General features: G+C 54.7%; 1 protein-coding gene across 1 annotated transcript in view; it reads right to left on the bottom strand.

Annotated features, from left to right (window-relative positions):
- Nucleotides 1-784: 784 nt before the first annotated feature.
- Nucleotides 785-18,823, bottom strand: part of CUX1 (cut like homeobox 1) — a 268,876-nt gene continuing 250,837 nt past the window's right edge. Inside the window, exons 15-23 of the mRNA XM_066979728.1 lie at nucleotides 10,483-10,619; nucleotides 10,009-10,075; nucleotides 9,140-9,252; nucleotides 8,074-8,190; nucleotides 6,211-6,294; nucleotides 6,029-6,085; nucleotides 4,033-4,113; nucleotides 2,740-2,804; nucleotides 785-2,477 (exon numbers count right to left, since the gene is read on the bottom strand). Of these exons, the coding sequence (XP_066835829.1) occupies nucleotides 2,417-2,477; nucleotides 2,740-2,804; nucleotides 4,033-4,113; nucleotides 6,029-6,085; nucleotides 6,211-6,294; nucleotides 8,074-8,190; nucleotides 9,140-9,252; nucleotides 10,009-10,075; nucleotides 10,483-10,619 (782 nt within the window). The 3' untranslated portion in view covers nucleotides 785-2,416. The remainder of the gene's footprint in view (nucleotides 2,478-2,739; nucleotides 2,805-4,032; nucleotides 4,114-6,028; nucleotides 6,086-6,210; nucleotides 6,295-8,073; nucleotides 8,191-9,139; nucleotides 9,253-10,008; nucleotides 10,076-10,482; nucleotides 10,620-18,823) is intronic.

Here is an 18,823-nt window from a genome sequence, read left to right as displayed (position 1 = left end):
TACCGAAGGAGGACGTCGTCTGAAGGGGGGGGGGGGTCCTGGTGACCTTGCAGGCTGGCACGGATGCGTGAGCTCTCAGTGACTGATGCACATGACCGAAAATAAAGGGAAAAAAAAAAAAAGAAGAACAAGCCCAGCCACCTTCCCAGCCTCCCTGCAGGTAGAGCCGGGGTCACCTGCGTGGATGGAGGGATGGGACAGGGCAGGGGGCTGTGCTGGGGAGATGCACCCGTGCCCCGCTGCAGCCCCCCCGCCGTGCCCTCCGCCTCCCCAGCGTCTCTAGAAAGCAGCGGCTGCCGAGGAAGCCCCGAAAACTTGGCCAAGGCTGCGGCCAGACGCAGGCAGGCTGAGACCCAAGAACCCTCCCGAATTTGGGCTTTCCCTGCCCACGGTCAGACGGTTTTTGGCAGCCAAAGCCGAACGCCGGGGAGCGGCAGTTGTCCTCGCTGCGAGCCGCCCGGACGTCCGGCAGCTGCTGCGAAATTGCAGGGGACGATGTGAGCGCATGGGGCTGCAACCCCTCGCTGCACCGGGGATGGAAATGGGGCTAGGGGAATCACCAAAATGCCAGGCTGAGGTTGCTGGAGCACATCTGGGATGAAAAAGCAAGAAAAAATGAGGAGGAGGATGGGGGAAACCATGATCAGCCCCCTCACCACCACAGCAGCACTCATGGGGACGGGGTTCCAGCATCAGCTGCACGCTCTGCCCTGGCACTGGGGCAGGACGTCTCCTCGCAGTTGTTGAACACCAAAAGTCAAAGAAAAAAAAAGCACAAAAGTGATCCAGTCAATGCGTATCTAAGTTTATTCCATCACTCATCCCGCAGAACTCAACATCTATTGAAATCATTTATGAAGACTACAAGTGTGAATAGCTGCAGAAGTTTTGCAATTCCAAGACACCATATATAGCTTCTAAAAAAAGCAAATTTAGCCTTCCCAGCAAAGCCTCAGCAAGCATCGCACCCTTCCCCGGATCACGTTTCTGAGCTACCCATGTCAGAGAGCAAAACATCATCTACCACACATCTAAAGTCGATTAGTTTATGGAGAGGTAGGAGAAGCAGCCCTAAATCTCCCTGGCCCTTGGGCGCATGCTGTCGGTGCTGAGCATCCCACAGCCCCAGCTCCATCCTTCGCACAGCCATCCTAAAATCCCCAAGATGCTGTGGGTTGATTTACCCCGTGCCCAGTGGGACAGGCGTGGGTTGGTCCCTCTGTGTTTGTTCTCCGCTTCCATTTATGAGTATTTTGCATTTTTTCCGCGGGCCATGGCTACTATAAATAAACCTCTGCTGCCCGTAGCAGATGTGAAGCCGACTGCTGCCTGCACGTGCAGTTTGAGGTCCCAGCTTCCCAGCAGAACAGATCTGAATCAGCAATGAAACATTAATTGGAAGCCACAAGATTCTCCTGTCTTAGGAGGAGAATTTTAATTGCAGGCCATGCTAACGTTGGTCTCTTCCAGCACCGGGCAGCTGGGCGGGCACGAGGGGTGCTGGAACCTGCTCCCCAAATCACAGCCTCTCCTCCCGTCAATTTTTCCCCAAATCAACCTAAATTTCCCACCAGCAGCTCCCCATTCATCATGCCCACCACCAGCAATAGGCCCGTTTGGCTCGTTCAGCCTCCTAAGGGGTCAGAGGTTGAACAGACCGAATGACCCCGAGCCCAGAGCTGCGGGGACTGCCCAAAATACACAAGGCAGGGCAGGGCGGAGAGCCCCGAGCACCCGTGGGGCTCAGCCCCAAAAGCAGCACCTCCCTTCACGCCAGGTGACTTGGCACCAGCCATGCTGCCTTCAGGCCGAGGTCCCTGCTCCAACGCGACCGTGTGCCGGAGCTCAGCGGTGTGGTGCTGGCACGCGTCTGAAAGGGCCCCGAGAAATGCTGCGGACCCAGCGCACGGCCGAGCTACGGGGAGAAGGCAGCGCGCCGAGCGGCTCGGCTTTCCGGCTGAGCGCCGCTATCTGCTCGCTCTGCCAAAGCCCAGCAGGACCGATTGCTTTCGGATAATTCAATAAACGGGAGCAAAATGGGAATTCTCAAATCGCAGAATACATTGAAACGCAAGCTTAAGAGTCGTACCCCCCCCCCCCAGTTTTCTGGCTAAATTTAGTCCGCTCCGTGTCGCGCTGCACTTGAAACAGGATTGAATGAGCTATTGCAGCTGAGGAGAGGAGCTTTTATCTCGCCTTTCCCACGTCGCTCGGTGACGACTGAGCGCTGGGGGACATCGGGGCCGTGTCCTGCAGACGGCTCTCCCACAGCGAGGCTGCTGATTTCCGAGCTGGGGCCGGGGGGTGAAGCGTTGCCTCCAGCCGACAAGGCAGAAAGCGAAGCTGCAGCGAAGCGGGCGGCGGGCGCGAGGGGCCAGATCCTGCCGCGGGAGGAGCGGCGGGGCTGAGCCCGGCATCACTGCCACATGTCGCCCGCGTCCCCGTTCTCGTGGAACTTGTGCACGTGGTCGGCGTACCTGGGGAAAGGGCACAGCTGGTTAACGTGGGGCGCTTCGCCTCGGGGTGCTAGCCGCGATGATTAGCACTTCCAGACACGGGGGAAGTCAAGGCAGGGGCCTGATCCTGATCTCCGCCTTCACACCAGTTTTTAGCTGCTTTCCCACCCCTGTTTCCCACCCTCTCTTCCAGCAGGGGTGCTCAACCACCCTGCTGCAACCCCCCCGCCCGGGCAGCCGCCGCTGCCGACCCCGCGCAGGATCGGGCCCCGCTCACACCCACTTCTTGGCGCAGAACGCGGCACAGTCCCTGCCCACGCTCTCGCTCCAGGCGGTTTTGTAGAGAACCTGCAAAATAAGGAATGCAGTCAGGTGCGGGCTCACGTGCCAGCCTCTGCCTGGCGTGTCGCTGCCGTGACACCCCGCGACATCCTGTCCCCATCACAACATCCCACCCCCACCGCGACATCCCGCGACATCCCGTCCCCTCCGCGTCGATCAGAGCCCCACGGCAAAGGATGGATACGAGCTTTTCTGCACCCTCACATTACCGGAGCAGAAACCCAGCGTGTGGCTGCGGCGTTGCCCTCCCGGAGGCCGGGCTGATGTTTTGCAGCACGTTGTTTTTGCCGGGGAAGCATGCTGCAGTGGTTTGGAGCAAGGAGATGTCTGAGGTTGCCAGTGGACGGTGACGCCTTTGGAGCCGTGGTTTGGGCACTGGCTTGGGGGAGGTCACTGCTCGGTTTGGCTTCTTTTTCCTTCGTGATTGAGACCACAGAAGGCAGCGCAGGGAAGGGGCGACAGCCACTTGCCTTTCCTGGGCTTACCGCAGAGACGTTTCTGTAGCAGCAGGGCTGCAGGATTGCCCAGTCCTAGGCTTGGGCTCCAGGCCCTTCTGTGTCTGGATGAAGCTGGATCATCCCAACCATGCAATATTTATGATTTATTTTTTTTTTTAGGTTAGAGCTTTAAACTTTAATGATGCCTAACTTTTTATTTTCTTTGCTCCTTTCCTCACCAAAATAACACGAGGTTGGATTAATTCTGAGACGATCAGGATAGAAATATTGTTCTGACTTGTCTTTCATCTTGTTTCATTGTTTAATTATTGATGTTTAGATTTTTTTTTGCTTGAAAAGCTAACTAACCCCCAGCAACTGAGCAAGGCTATGGGAGCTTGCATCGTGAGGAACACGACGGTCCTGGCAGCACGGGCTGCAGCCCCAGCATCACTCCCAGCACCGGCAGTGAACAAGCAGAAGGGCTGGGGGAAGGCAGCTGTGGATACAGCCTGCAGGATCTGGCCCCTGCAGCAAGGAGGGAGCCTTCTCCACGGCCACCCCTATTCCTAACCCAAACCTCTGCTTCTGACCCTGATGTACAGCGGGGGAAATTCAAAAACTGGAGAGAAGCAGAGCCCCAGGGCAAGGGGGAAATGCAGAACTCAGTGCCCACAGAGGTGACCTGGCACCCAGGGTTGTACCCAGCAAGCAGGGAGGTGGCGTTGCACGGGGCCTGGAAGCACGTGGCCTGCTCCACGTGGCTGTGTTTTACTCCTAAAACCTCTTACGCTTACCAGGAAGACGAGGCAGTGCAGGAGCAGCGTGTAGAAGAAGGCGATGGTGCGAGCTGTCTTGTTGGACAGGATGAGCCGCCCCTGCAGCGAGAGCAGAAATCCCATTTCAGCATGGGTCAGGGGACTCAGCGTCCAGGGTGATTCGCCCGAAATCAAGGGGAATTCAAGGCCGTGAACCGCGGGGCTTCCTGCCGGGCCGCCCCTGCCGAAAACTCTCCCGAGGGCTCGTTCTGAGCTTTCTGCCTGGCTCTGCCCCGCGCAGCCCTGCCTGCAGCTCAGCACGCGCCGCAGAGGAGCCCCGGCAGTAATTAAGTCTCGCACATCTTTAATTCATGAGCTGCTGGAAGTCGTGAGCTGCAGCATCCCTTCGCCAGCCACCTGGGCACATGCTCCACGGGTATTTCCGAGGGCTGCATTAAAACCCTTTGCGCCTGGGTGCACGATGTCCGAGCACCCCAGAACACGTAAAGCTCCCGAGGACGCTGGGCACCACCAGACTATCGATTTTAGGGGAGCTGCGTGCCTGAGGATGGATGGAGGCTCATGGCTGGAGCTGGTGGCATTGCCGTGACACCACATCCCAAGGGGAAAATCTGTGTGCCCATCCCGTCAAAAGAGCCAAACTCAGGAGCACCCACAGCCTAGAAAAGCAGCTTGTGAAGAACACATCCTGCCTTCCTACATCGCCACTTTTTACTCTTACTGTAAAAGCTAGGGATTCATTATGGACATAAGCAAATTCCCCAAAACACCATGCGGGATTTCCGAGGCTGGCATTAAAACCCACAGATCTCCCACCAAACCAACCCCATGCTGAAATCGTCTTTTCTATTCACAGCCACGGCGGAGGCTGCTGTAACAAACAAGATTATGTTCTTAAATATTCCCAAGGAGTAACTCCCGTAAGTCAGTTTTTTGTAAATGCCTTTCATTAATTCTCCGTGGTGCTGGCACGCCACCCAATCCATATTCATGCTGGCATTTGCTTAGTTTTTATGCAAATGACAACTTTGCCTTTATTACGAGATATTTCTGTATTCTGTGGCTGTTGCAGACCAGCGCTCCCGTGTTAACCTCTGTTGTGCCAGATATCTGGGGTTAACATCCCACACCGACCCTGAATGTCACAAATCCAAGTATAAATCAGATTGTCTCGATGCCCACGTCCCGTTTTAACTCTGAAAGCAGCACTCCTTCCTACGAGATGGCAGCCAAGCCCCGCCATGAGGAGCCTTTGCTGCTGTGGACACCGACAGTGCCCCAGTATTTTCCCCGATGTTTTTTTGGAAGAAAAGAGAGCAGGAAGGCTCAGGGCACGGGAAGAGGTTATTGCACCCATCTCTGGAGGTTTCTGGGGGTGACCATGGGGCTGCAGGTACTTAGACGTGATGTAAAGGACGGGGTACAACGTTAGCTGGGGCCAGCTGCGGGCTCCTCCTCAGTAATTTCAGGGGGAGGTTTGGGAAGGCAGCAAAAGGCTCCAGAGCCATGGGCGTGCACATGGGTGGCTGACAGCGACTCACAATGACCCTGCGGGACGCCAGAGCTGTCCCCGAGCTCCCAGCCATGACACCGCAGTGGGCTGCGGCATCGGGGCTGGGTCACCCGATCCCAGCAGGTCCCTGGGGAGGAGCGGGGGAAAGGAAAGGATGAGTGAGGAAAGCGAAGTCTCGCCCCTCCTCTCTGCTGTAACAGCCTCCTGCTACTGCCATGAGGGAGGATGCAGAGCCCACCTTCCTCTGCCAGCAAGGAGGTAGCATGGGGTCAGCACCCCATAACTGCTGTGAGCTGCGCCCAGGCTCCAGGAGGAGGCAGCGTTTTAAGAAAAACATCCAGAAAAATTAACCTTTCAGCAGAGGGAAAACAGAGAGGCTGCTGCTGGCCGGCACTCCCTAGCAGAGATGTGAAATTCTGGGGACTGCAGCATGGCCCTGGCACGCTCTGCACCCCTGCCCGGGGCAGGGAAGGGTTTGCCCCCGCCCCGCAGCGCACTCACCATGCTCAGCGTGGCTTTATCCCAGGGGCTGAGGCTCAGGTACTTGCGCTGGCGCTCCTGCAAGCACAAAGTACAAGAAGCTGGGTTTGGGGCTCGAAGGGCTGATTTGAGGGATGAGAATCAGGGAGGGTTTGGTGCTGGAGGGTCTGGTGTGGAGGGAGGGTGCCGAGGGCTGCCCTTACCTTCCTGCTGAAGGAGGAGAAGGGGTCCAGGCGCTCTTCGTACTGCGAGGAGTAGCGCAGCTCAGTGTCGTCCCTGCTGCTGCCCTGCAGGAGTGAAGGCAGGGTGAGAACCTCGGCTGGCACAGCTGCACATCCTTATCCCCGTGTAACCGATGTATGGATGGGCAGCAAGGGCCGGAGCCCCCATGTCCCCCCCCCGGCACTTGTACTGCCCTCCCTGGCCTCGTTTGGAGGAAACGACCCCGACGGATGGAGCAGCGCAGCCCCAAACTGGCCACAGGGCCGGCAGGACCAACGTGTTATTGCACATCACACCCCAAATCCCTGCCAGATCAGGCAGAAGGGGGACAGTGGTTTATGAGGAGGAAATCCCTGTTAACCCCACAGCTACTATTAGCAGGGCAAAGGGCGAGGAAAATTAAGGAACCCCCTTAACAGAAGCGAAAGACGAGGCTGGGTTCAGACGCTCAGTTTTAACCCCGCAGGATGGGGGCTCCCCTGCTGCAGCACCCCCATAACGCTGCCATGCCAGGAGGGCTTCCCGTGGGTGCCCCCGTCCTGCCCCTCATCCTGCACAGCCACCGGTGGCTCGGGTTCAAGGCGGGCAAACCCCGCTGCCAGCAGACCTTTAGCAAATGTGCCCTTACGTGCCGCAACGCGATACCCCGATGAGCTGAGATCCCGATTTAGGGGCTATGAAGTCACTAGATCCTGGCCTTATTGAATGATCTTTGATGATTATTTTTAACTTGTCACATGCCTGATTAGGTCGTGAATTATGCAACGCGACGCGCGGGAGGCTTGTGCTCTTTAGCTCACACGAATGGCATCCAGGGGTTGCCTTGTGGCACCAGATAAACACGGGGATGATCTTCCGCGGGAGACACTGGCAAAAATGTCAGAGGGGCCAGCCTCACTCAGGCATAAGTACGAGATCCAAATAAGGCCCTGCACGGCTGTGGGAGTCTCCCATCCTCAAACGCTGTTAAAATGTCCATCAATAAAACGGGCTCGGCGCAGGCAGCGCGGAGAGGCAGCAGCTGTTGGGGTGGCAGCATTTCCGCAGGGGGTGCGGCGTGAGCAGCAAAGCCTGGCCCCACTCCCATCTCCTCCTGGCGTTACTGGGATAAGTGGGAGGGTTAGGGGCCGGTTCCTGCTCTTTCAGGGACTGCCCTGGCTGCCCAGAAGGGCAGGAGCAGAGCAGCTCTCTGCTGGCTGCAAGAAATTTGGGCTAAAACCCCGCCGGAGCAGCCCCTGGCTCAGGCACGCAGCCGATGCTCGCAGCTATTCCCCCGCCTGGCACACGGCGAGAGCGAAGCGCCGTGCTCAGCCCCGAGGTCTCTGAGCTCAGCTGTGCGACCGAAAGCTTGCAGAGGCAGATGAATGGCCTGAGCCAACCTCCCGCACACCAGCGGTGGGCAATGACTCACCGCACTGCGGGAGGAATGATTTCTCAGCCTCCAACTATGGGGATTTCTTGCAGGAGAGCCCGATTTAACCGCTTGCTGCCTGGCTGGGCAGGAGCATCCACAGCGTGCCTGCCAGAGCATCATGCTGCAGGCAGCGAGCAGCAAAGACATTGCAGGGGTTATTTTGGGGAGGAAACGTGAGAATCTGACACCCTTCGGCACAGTTCAGCACTGCTGGCCCAGCAGGTGGTCTGGGCGCCCGCTCCTCTAGGTACATCTCTGCATTCCTTCTTCGCCCCAGTTATCCCCAACTTTCCAACACGAGATGCACACGGGTAATGTGCACATTCCCCCTGCTCTCGTGCACTGCGGGGAACGGTCTGCGCTTGGGGTCTGCCTGTCTGTGCAAACCCACCCACAGGACGGATGGACGGACGGAAGGACAGCCACTCACCCGGCCGGGGTAGCTCTGGAGGAACTTGATCTTCTCATAGAGCTTGATGTTGTCGGCTCGCAGGTTGTCCAGCTCGCTCTGCAGCGCCTGCACCGTGTGCTGCATCATGCGGTTCTCCTGCAGAGGGGAGCAGGGGGCTGTTAGCAGTGAGGTCGAGGAGAAGGGAGATGGGGGCTGTCTGGTGCACGCACCAGGATCCAGCCCAACGCCCACAGCCCCACCAGCTCCCCATCCCGATGTGGGGTGCAGAGCCACAAAGCTGAGCTGGGGCTTCAGTGCAGCCCCAGGAAGGACCGGGTGCTCACGGTCATGCCAGACCGGTGTCACCTCACCATGCAAACGCGGGCAGCTCACTGAATCTCCAAATCCCAGGACAGCTGAGGTTGGCACGGGCCAATCCTTACCGAACTGAGGTCCCTGGATCTAAAGATGCTGGGCATCCTCAGTGTCACAGCAGCAGAGCTGCACGGCTCCACTGTTGGTTCAACAAAGCCGTGCAACAAGAGCGGTGGGGAGGCGAGGGGAGGTGGGGGGCACCCCGAGGTGCAGGGGCAGCCGTGAGGTTGGCAGCACGGAGAGGAGACGAGGGCAGGTGACAAAATGCGTTGGGACACAACTTGTTGCCACCATGCAGCAAAATGTGGCAGGACCAGGAGTAAACGCTCGGCTTTGCCACCCCTGATGCAGCACCCCTGATGCAGCACCCCTGATGCAGCACCCCTGATGCAGCACCCCTGATGCAGCACCCCTGATGCAGCACCCCTGATGCAGCACCCCTGATGCAGCACCCCTGATGCAGCACCACGCTCTCCCCTCCCAGTAATTCAAATCCCTCAGCTTTCAATTAAGATTGCTCCTTAATTAAAATGGCCCCAGCTGCTGGGGCAGCCAAGGTGGGCAACGGGCAATGCAGAGCCAGCCTGCCAGCTGGTTATTTTGAGCTGTGCTTCAGCTGGGTAAAGTTCCTGCAGCGGTGCTGCTGGCATTGTGCTGATAATAAACCCCCTGCAGGCCACTGAAGCAGCCAGCGCCAGCACGCAGGTGCCACCATCCCCTCGCCACGTACCCCCTCCAGCTCCTGGTTCCTGGCTCGGAAGCGCTCCCGCTGGCTGGAGATGATGGAGAGGAGCGAGTCTACCTGTCCCTCGGGGAATGTGGCTCCGGGCACCGGCGGGAGACCTGCGGACAGCGCTCAGCTTCAGACACAACCCAGCGGACACCCGCCACCCACCCTGCAGCAGCAGGGCTTGCTCGCCCGCAGCCACCACCGGCTTGCCGTGCCCCAGTTTGTGGGTGCCCCATGGGGGGCGCCGTGCCCATCGCCCCCTCCCTCCCCGCCTGCCTTCCCAGCAGCAGGAGGCCCCAGCGGCTGCGGAGAGCTGCGTCCCCCAGGGCTGTGACTCCACGGCTGCGCAGAGCAGCTATTCCCAGCGCAGGATGGGTGGCTGCAGGTCGTTTGGCTTGGTGGGACTGCTGCCGTGATGCTGTTTATCGTGGGTTTGCAAAACGTTTCAAAACAAATTAAAAAAAAAAAAAAGAGGAAAGGAAGTGGGGTTTTCTTCCAGAAGAGCCAACCGTCGTTATTTGTTTGATTCATTTTATCCTGCAGACCTCAGTGCAGGAACTGATGTAAAGGAAACATTTAGCTCACTGGCTCCAGAAGGGATTTGGTGGGGAAAGAGCAAAATCCAAAGCACAGGGTGCGTGCTTTAGCCCAGGTTCAACATCTTGGCATGCGCCTGCTGCCCTGTCTCAGGAGGACCAGCAAACCGTGCTGAACGTGGAAAACCCATCACCATCCCTGCTGAAGGCCATGTCTGCACCTTGATGCCTTGAGCATCCTCGTGTTGCCGTCCCCTGGAGGTGACTGCCACCCTGCCCACCCCTCTGGGATGGTTCCCTGGCATCCTGTGTGGGTTTGTGCCTGCCTCTCACCGTAAAACAGCGCGGTGGCCTCCTTGATGGGCTCCGGTATCTTCTCCAGGCTTGGGACGGCTGCGCCCTGGGTGGTGCAAGCAGAAAGGATTCAGCATTTCCCACCTGGAACCAGCAGCCCCATGGGGAGTGTCACTGCCAGATGGGCTGTCAGCAAGGGTCAAGCCCGAGACAGTGCGGAGAGGTGATGCTCAACCTTCAAACCTGTCCTGTCCCCAGGGAGGAGAAGGACGGGGTGGTCCCCCAATGCCACCCCCTCCCATGCCAGCACTGTCCTGCGCCTGGGCATGTTGCACCATGCAGCTGGGCGAGGGGCAGGAAGATAAAAAGAAAGAAAAGGGGAAAAAAGAGAAGAAGAAAAAAAAGAGGAGGAGGTGGAACAACCCCCATGCCTGCTGTGGGCCCGCCACCAGCGGTGGTCAACCCCCGGGGCCACCTTGAGCTGTCCCTGGGGGCTGATGGAGCCGAGGTTACCTCCGCGTCCGGGCGGTGCACGGCGGAGAGGGCCTGGATGGTGCTGAGGTCGTGCTCCAGCTTGGCGACGAGCTCCTTCTGGCCAGCCAGCGTGGCCGCGGCCTCCGTCAGCTGGATCTGCAGCTCCGCGCAGCGCACTGCAAAACAGAGCCAGGGCCGTCACCCGGGGGTGCCCCAACGCCACTCGCTGCACCCAGGGGACTCCAGAAGGGGGCAGAGATCCCTGCCTGGGGCACCAAAGCCAGCCTGCGGGCAGTGACCCCGATTTCTTCAGGGCTCTGTCCCTGTTTCTTGGGGTGGCAGGAGCACGGCAGTGATCCCTGGTGTGCTCCAAAGTGCAATCGCCCAGCCTGTCTCGGTGTGATGAGGACAGGAGGTGTCTCCGGGGCTGGGCTCAGAGGGGACCAACCCTGCCCCATGGCACAGGTGAAGGCTGCACGGCCCCCAGGTCCCTGCCCATCTGATTTTCCATGGAGGAGCATCCTTCCAGTTGTTCCCCCAAGTAAAACCCATACCCTAAGCAGCCTCCCTGCTGCAGGGATACAGGATACGTCCCTCGGTGCCTGGATTTCCAGGTGGGTGAAAGCTCAGGTCCCAGCCGTGCCAGTCCCTCCCTGATAATTCCCGCTGTAATTATCAGCCTGGATTCCAGGCAGCTGGGAGGCAAAACCCCTCCTTTATCAGCAGCCAGGCAGCGAAGGCAGCGCCGTGCTGGGGGGCAAGGGCAGGGCTGTGCCCAGGGGTCGCCTGCCCATACCCAAGACTTGAGAGGGAAGGTGTGAGGCGTGCAGCTCCGTGCTGGCACCACCACCGATCCTGCCAGCCCCAAAACCAGCTGTAGGTCGGGGTCCTTGCAAGGGGCTGGGTCGATGCCCTGCAGATGCTGGTGGATTTGGGCTCAGGGTACCAGCGATGGGGCTCGGATGAAATCATGCCCAAGCAACCGCTGCTTTCCTGCAAAACACAAGCTGTGCCAGTGCAACTTTTTCCCCCTTTTTCTCCAAAAAGCGATTCTTGCGTTATCCATAAGGGACCGAGCTTGTCTTCAGGGAAAGGGAGAGGTCACATGCCTCAGATACAACGCACTATTTTATTTAATTTTTTTCGTCTTTTCCCCCTGCATGTTTGCTTTTTGGAGGCCCGGGCAAAAAGCCCTGCGCAGCCCCCCGGCAGCTGCACTAGCCGAGCAGCCCCACCGGAGGTCAGTGTTCCGCAAGCAATGGGGAACACCCCGCGCTCCCAAAGCATGGGTGGCCTGATGCGAAATGCTTGCATTAACAAGATTTGGAAAGAAGAAAACCTCTCCCCTACGGTTAATTATTTAATTGACTGTCTCTTAAAATTGCATTAAAATGTAATTGGGAAGCTCTCCCTAGCCAAAGCTGGGCCGTGGGGCCCAGCGCTGCGGAAGGCAGCCCCAGTTGGCACGCACGGGGCCGATGGTGCTGCGGGTGCACCGTGCCCGAGCGGGGCAAGGACCCTGCCCCAGACCCCTCTGCAAGACCCAGCCCTGGTGCCCAGCTCCCTGGTTTCTCTCTGAAATGGTCATTTTGCTTCTGGGGTGCATGGGGTGAGTTTCACAGTTTGCTTAGGAGAGCAAAAGGTCAGCACAGAAACTCGTCTCCCACTCGTAAAAGAAAAGTTGTGTCCTTCCTCCCCCCGGGGTTCACTTCCAAGGCTTTGGCCACTCTTCCACAAATGGGCCATGAAAACAGAAAAGACAGGAGCCACGTCTAATACAGAAGTGCATGGAGCCTCCTCTGACCCCCCTGCCCTACTATCTTTCTTTGCAGCTTTTTAAATCACAACTTTCTCTGCTCGGAAGGGCAGAGGCCACCAGCACTCCCCTCCAGCAGCAGCAGGCATTCCCCAGGTCACGCCAGGCTTCAAGGCTGAGCAAAGAGCATCTGCCTTTGTCTCCTCCTGGCTCTGACCCTTCACATGTGCAAATACCTCAAACGCTGTGGAGGACGGAGTGGTGCTGCAGAAGATAATGAGACAAAGCAGGTGACAGACCTGAGGAAACCGGCATTTTAAAACCCTGTATCTTTATCCTCAAAATTCTTCGTCCCTGACTTTTCAGGCAAGAGAGAAGTCATCTCCAACGTGCCAGGCCTCGCCCTGACATGGCTTTACGAATAAAAGCATTGACATGCAGCAACTGGATGGCCCGGTGCGGGCAGAAGTCACCAGCCCTGCCTGGTGCCGCACTGGGAGGTCTGGTTGTTCCTTGCCAGCTCCACCCGATATCCAGAAAGCAAGTACCCGAGGCGGCAGTAGTGCTGAAACCCTTCTTACACCTTCCTGGGGTCCGTGGCAAGGTGGCCGAGCACATGGGAGCTGGACTGGGTTTTGCATGGGGCACTAGCGATGGTATCAGCAGTTGGTGGGGTGAACTGGAACCTTCTGGGACATGGTTTTCCTAATCCAAAACCTCCGTGACGCTGATCCAGAAGTCCTGAGCTTTCATCTGGCCTGGCTGGCCAGTAACACATTGGTCATTAAAGAGTTTCATGGTGTCTCTGTAACCATGCTCCCAGAAATTCTGCCGACACAAACTTGGGGTCTGAGCAAATCCATGAACCTCTGGTTACCTGCCGCTGAACTTAGGCTACCACCTGAGCACCGCAGCCCTGCAGGCACACCTGCAGGACCATCCTGGGAATCCTGGACTCGAAGAGAAGCACCTCTCAGCAAACCGTCAGCCACAGGCCTCCTCCCACACAGCCTGCACAACTGACCTGGAGAAGCTGCGAGGGTCCCTGTTGCTGTCAGGAAACTTATGAAGTAGCACAGAACAGAGGTACTGAACAGAGCTTACAGTAAGCAGACACTAGAATAAAATCATGAAGACATATGATGCAAGGATGGGAAAGCCCAGGTCCCCTTTCTGCCTGATTACCCTGATTGCCTTCCCTTCTTCATCTCTCAGCTGCTGGATCTTCAGATCTTTCTGCCATGCCACAGCTCCCCCAGGATAGGTGAAGGGAGACTTCTGATTTCTTTTCTGCATCACTCAGCATCTGACCTGATGAAATACCTAACCCCAGTGGGGAAGGTGATGAGGCCCTCTGCAATGAACTTGCCCTTTGCAAAAGAATGGTTTTGTGGAAGGAAGAATAATATTGATAAGGCTCTTGAAATGCATCATATCCTGACCAAAACCGAATGAGGGATTAAAAAGAGCCTTGTCTGAGTCCATATGCTCTAAATACAATATCTGTCTGGTGCAATCTCCTGTAGGTCCAGCCTCCTGAGGAGCTTAGCCACAGGTGACACTGCCAAGAGATGCGTGCTTCTGGAAAGACGCAAAGTGTCCATGCAGACAGGCCGTGCGGCGTCACAAGCAGAGAGAAAACAAACGGTCCTAAGTTGAGAATAAAAGATTTAGATGCCTCTCACACTTCCATTTTGGATAACACGGCCAATCTCGCGTGCCTCCAGGAGCTGCAAGTGAAAATCCTTGTAGCAAATATCGAGGAAAAGTCCTGAGGCGCCAGGCTCTGCAGCTCGCTGCGGGCAGCTCCAGGCCCGGCAGATGCAGGGGCTCTTCAGGAGCGCCCGAAGCCAGCGAGCCCAGCGCTGCCACAGAGCAACAGCAACTTTGACTCCTGTAACAAGCCCCAGCAATCGGACTCCCTTGGCAAATCATCCAAAATAAACAGCATCTGTTTTCACAGATGGAGAGAATTAAGACATACTAGCAACTTAGTTTGAAGTTATAAGGCCAGACATAAATAAATGAGAGGCAATCTTTCCATAAGATGGTGGCTTGATTACTGAGGATACAGACAGATGAATAAATCACCTTGGGGTGAGATAGGCTGTAACTTGCTACACATCCAAGAGACTGCAGTAACTGCTCATGTGAATCCTCTTAGCCCGAAGGAAATGAGAGGTAAGTGATATTGCTGAAGGGATCTGCAGGGTAGGAGCACACACATGGGCAGTTATTGCAAATTAGCTGATGCTCTGCACGTTCACACCCTCATTTGCCTCGTGGTAACTTTTTAATCTGCCTCTGTTACTGTCTGGCCTCCTTGGATTTACATAACTGTAAAAATATAAGAAAACAAGAAGAGAAATGATGTGGCATGCTTGAAGCTTTCTTTGAAATCTACCCTCAGAAGTCAACTGTAGTGCATTGAAATCCAGTACTTCAAAGGTTTTAAGCCTATTTTATTGACTGGAAGGAAGATGATGGTAAGATAACCAAGTCTTGGACTGCCTTGACTTTAAGGCTGAGAAACCCAGGCTCAAAGCCGGAGACTCGCTCAACACAAACACTGGTGTCTGAGTGCGCCAGGACGAGGCGCGAGATCCAAAAAAAGCAGCAGGAGCTGGGTCCTTTGATTTTTCCAGCTCGCTCAGCCTTTCCCTGCGTTGGGCCGCTCTGGTTAATGACCGGGTTGCTGAGGACAGTTACTCAGAAGTTGAAATAGTCATTACTACCCATGCAGAAACAGATGCTAAGGCTTTTTGGCATTTGTCTCCCATGAAAATTTCTAAGCCAACAAAGTCTCAGCTCCTCTTCTACCTGATGCCAGAGCTCCCAGGTTTATACATAAATTAAGGCACAATTTCAGGCTTTTAAAATACTTGGCATTTGGCTTTTAAGGAAGTCTGAAAAAGACAGTACTATTATTGCCCAAAGTCCTGCTCCCCTTCCAGGCGAGTCACAGGGAGATGACTTGACCCTGCGTTTTGTAGCTGAAGGGATGAGAGGGCGGTGTCCATATGTTGCAGATTCTGTCCTGGGTGATTTTCTGTGTCCTCTTCTGGTCTATGAAGATGCTAAGGAACAAAAGATCACAGCCAAAATCCTTCTCACAATAGAGTCTTGTTGAAGGCCTTTTCATGTCTTACACCTCAACAGTTCCAGTTCCATCTTGGCCTTTCTGTAGTGTGGGACAACATTTCTGCACGGTCCACAGTTGCATGGGGACCATTTATTTGGTCTTAACTTTATGCAAAGTCTCTTCCTTGGAGCTGCTGTTGTTGTGAGCTGTCAGCAGGCCGAGAAACAGGATAAGAAGGCAGGGATGATTTAACATTTCTTTACTGCAAGGCATCAGAGCCCTGCCTCTCAAATCTAGTGGGTCCTCTGTGGTGCAAATCTGCTCAGAAGTAAATGCTAATGAGCAGCTTGGAGCAGAGGAGCCCAGCCAAGCTGTTTCCTGAGGTCCACCTCACCTCCTAAAGCAAAGAAGGAACACTACCATCACCCGAAGGGTGTATATTCTTCCAAGAATCTCCTAAGAGTGAATAAAGATAGCAGAGATGCAAGTCAAGTGCTCCAGAAAGCCCAACACTACAGAAGTCACACAAGGATTGGTCTTTTGGGACATTTTGAAGTAACCTCTCTAGAGATCTCCAGAGGGAAGAAAGTTCAGTCAACTCTGAGAGCACCTGTAGTAGCCAGCGTGCCCAGATCGTGTTAGTCTGGGAATCATCTTGGCCTGCAGTTTTGCTTACCAGAAGCAATCAGGCTGTCCTCGTTTATCACCTCTGTACCTGCCACAAGATTTGCACATTTTCTCAAAAGGAACAAAAAAGAAAAAAGATGACAAAAAGAAAGGGATGATGACATCTCTAAAAGCCACATGAAACTCCTAGGCACCATCTACCTTATCTTTAGCCACTGTTACCAGCCCTGGGAAAGCTCCAAGGATGAAGTGCAATGATTGCTCTTCAGAGGCAGAGGCTGCAGGAGAAGACATCAAGAACCTTCAGCGATGTCCTCTGGGGCTGCATGCAGAAGGTGCGCAGACCTGGCTGGCAAGGGCCAGGACTGGAACTAGCCAAGGCAAGAAGAACAAGCCTTATTTTTACTTCCATGTACTGTCAAAAAGACAATAAAAATAGGGACAGTAGGAAGCAGATCACACCTAACAGCCTGAGGACAAAGTCTGAGACCTCTTCTGCCCAAGTGACAAAGGGTTGGGAGCACAGGGAAAAGGCCCTTCACCCGAACTGCTATGCTCACTACACGGGAGGAGACTCCCTTGCAGACTTCAACAGTGCCCTTAGACACAACTGTGAAGGTAACTTTGGGGAAGAGCAAGAGGAGTGAGATGAGGGCCCGCCTCACAGCACCTCATGGCCCAAGGCCTGATTTCTGGGTAACGAAGCAAAACAAGGCGGCCTCCTCTACACTGCTCCGCGGCCTGGCCCGAGTTGGCCAGCCACAACGCCCACCTCTCCCTGCACACAGAGGGGCACAAACCTAAAGGCCTGGGGGAAAAATGGCTCCTGAAAAATTGCGGGGCCCCACACTTTGAGGGATGGATCATTTTGACACCCCTGGGCTGTCATTAAGGAGCTGTTCGCCAGCTCCTGGCCTTTCTCTGCCAGCTGCTGGGGGAGGAGTTGCAGGCACGATTTCTGCTCCCTCCCCTCCTTTTCCCCCTTTCCTTTTACCATGTCTCTGGAATTTTGAGGGCCTGCTGGGAAGGGAAGGGTTGAGGGATTTCTCCTTCTCTTCCTCCTGGCCCAGCCACTCCAAAATAAACAGCCCCCAGAAAAGAAACACAGTGCCACTTAATAAATTCACCCTGTAAGGAGAGAGATTTCATAGAGGAGCGGCTTATTTCCAAGGGTACTAAGATAATTACATGGGTAACTAGGAAGAGTTCAAGAAAACAGTTTGAATTTTCTTATCAGTTTCCCATAGCTTGGAGCAAAAAGAAAATAAAATGCTTTACTATAATCAAATCATGTTTTCTGAAGCCCTCTGTTGGCAAGTACACAATTTCTTCAGCACTTCCATTAAAACAGAAACACTTAGGAGAAAATGATAGCAGCTTGAAATGGAAATAAGTGGGGCCCAAGAGCACCACGCCAGCTGTTTGCATGGCCCTCACCTGCTGGGATGTCCCCTTGTCATGGAAAGCCAGACCGCCTCTGGCTGGCTGCAGGGCAGGAGCAGGCCCATGGGCAGTACCTGTGGCCCCGATCTGCTCCCCTGGTGCTAACTTAGTCCCGTACGTAAGGATACTACAAACCAGGCTTTCTCCCATTAACTCAGCAAATGCTTGTAGTATAAAATCTCACCCTTGCTACAGCACCTAATTCCAGAAGCAGCTATCTACCAGCTGAAACATTATTGACACCCAGGCATGCCACAGTGCTGACATGAAGTGCCTGTGGGATCATGCACCACATGCTTCTCCTTCTGAAAAGGGCTTTTCAACATCCTTCTGAGGGGCTACCAAATGAAGCTGTGGCTTAAGATCCAGCTACCTCCATGGAATACCCCAGGTATCTGCTCCTGACTTCTGAGATGCGTCCCTGTGGTTTTGGTTACCCTCTGAGTTTCCAGAAATAAACTTCTGAAGATGCAAGCTGAAGAGGTCAGTCTGGTTTTATACTGGGTGCATGATTCTGAGCTACACCAAACCCCCTCCCCCTTCTTCACTACCAGGTCTGTGCTTTCACAAGTATAAGGCATCTTTTAATGATAACATGGTTTTAGTACGTCAGTGCCAATACCGCCATACCTAAAGAAAAGTGTGACTTATAAATATGCAGATTAACCAACTTGAGTCATAACACTATAAAAGTGTAGGTGTTCAGCATCAAGCTTAAAGCGATTAGGATAAAATTATACAAGACAATGCCACTTATAGCAATCAACAGTGTGACTGGTCATTAAGCACTAGGAAAAACAAGTGTTAAGCCCAGGACCTTTACAACCTGTGGAACAACCTGTCAGACAATTCAAAAACAGAAAGCACACGTTTACAAAGGAATGAAGGCATTATACAGTACGTTCGATCCATTTTAAAGTGACCCACTCCTGCAGGATTTATCAAAGCTCAAGATGGCAAAGAGGGAGAGCAAAAGCAAGCACCCGACGCTGCGCCACGGGGCTGAGAGTGAAACCAGCTGGCTGGGTCCCTGCAGTACGTGGAGGGAAGGGAGCATGTGGGGAAAGCCCGCCCCAGCTACACGATCTCCAGGATAGCTAGCTCGACATTTGGGATAAAACTATAGCAGATTTCCGACTTGGGCTTCCAAAACTCCTCCCTCAACACTGAGCATGTCCTACTCCGTAGGAAACAGCCTAGGACACAGCAAATGTGCTTACAGCCTGGTGCAAAAAATACATAGGAAATGTGCATACCTAATGCAGTTAAGGAAGAGACAAAGTAAACTTAGTTCCTTCAAAATAAATTCCAATTCAAAAAACACAATTCAAAAAGCAGACACAGCAGGCCAGGTAAAAGAGCAGTACACAGGCACGCACACATACACACGCTACCTGAAAACCAGAGTATTCAAGCTAGAGGTTTATTCTACTGTTTTTTTAAAATGTAATTCAACTGATGGGTTAAAATAT

This window comes from Anser cygnoides, chromosome 18 (assembly GCF_040182565.1).
Source record: "Anser cygnoides isolate HZ-2024a breed goose chromosome 18, Taihu_goose_T2T_genome, whole genome shotgun sequence".
Lineage (NCBI taxonomy): Eukaryota > Metazoa > Chordata > Aves > Anseriformes > Anatidae > Anser > Anser cygnoides.
The sequence above is the reverse complement of the archived record's forward strand: the minus strand, read 5'-3'. Positions and strand labels throughout refer to the sequence as shown.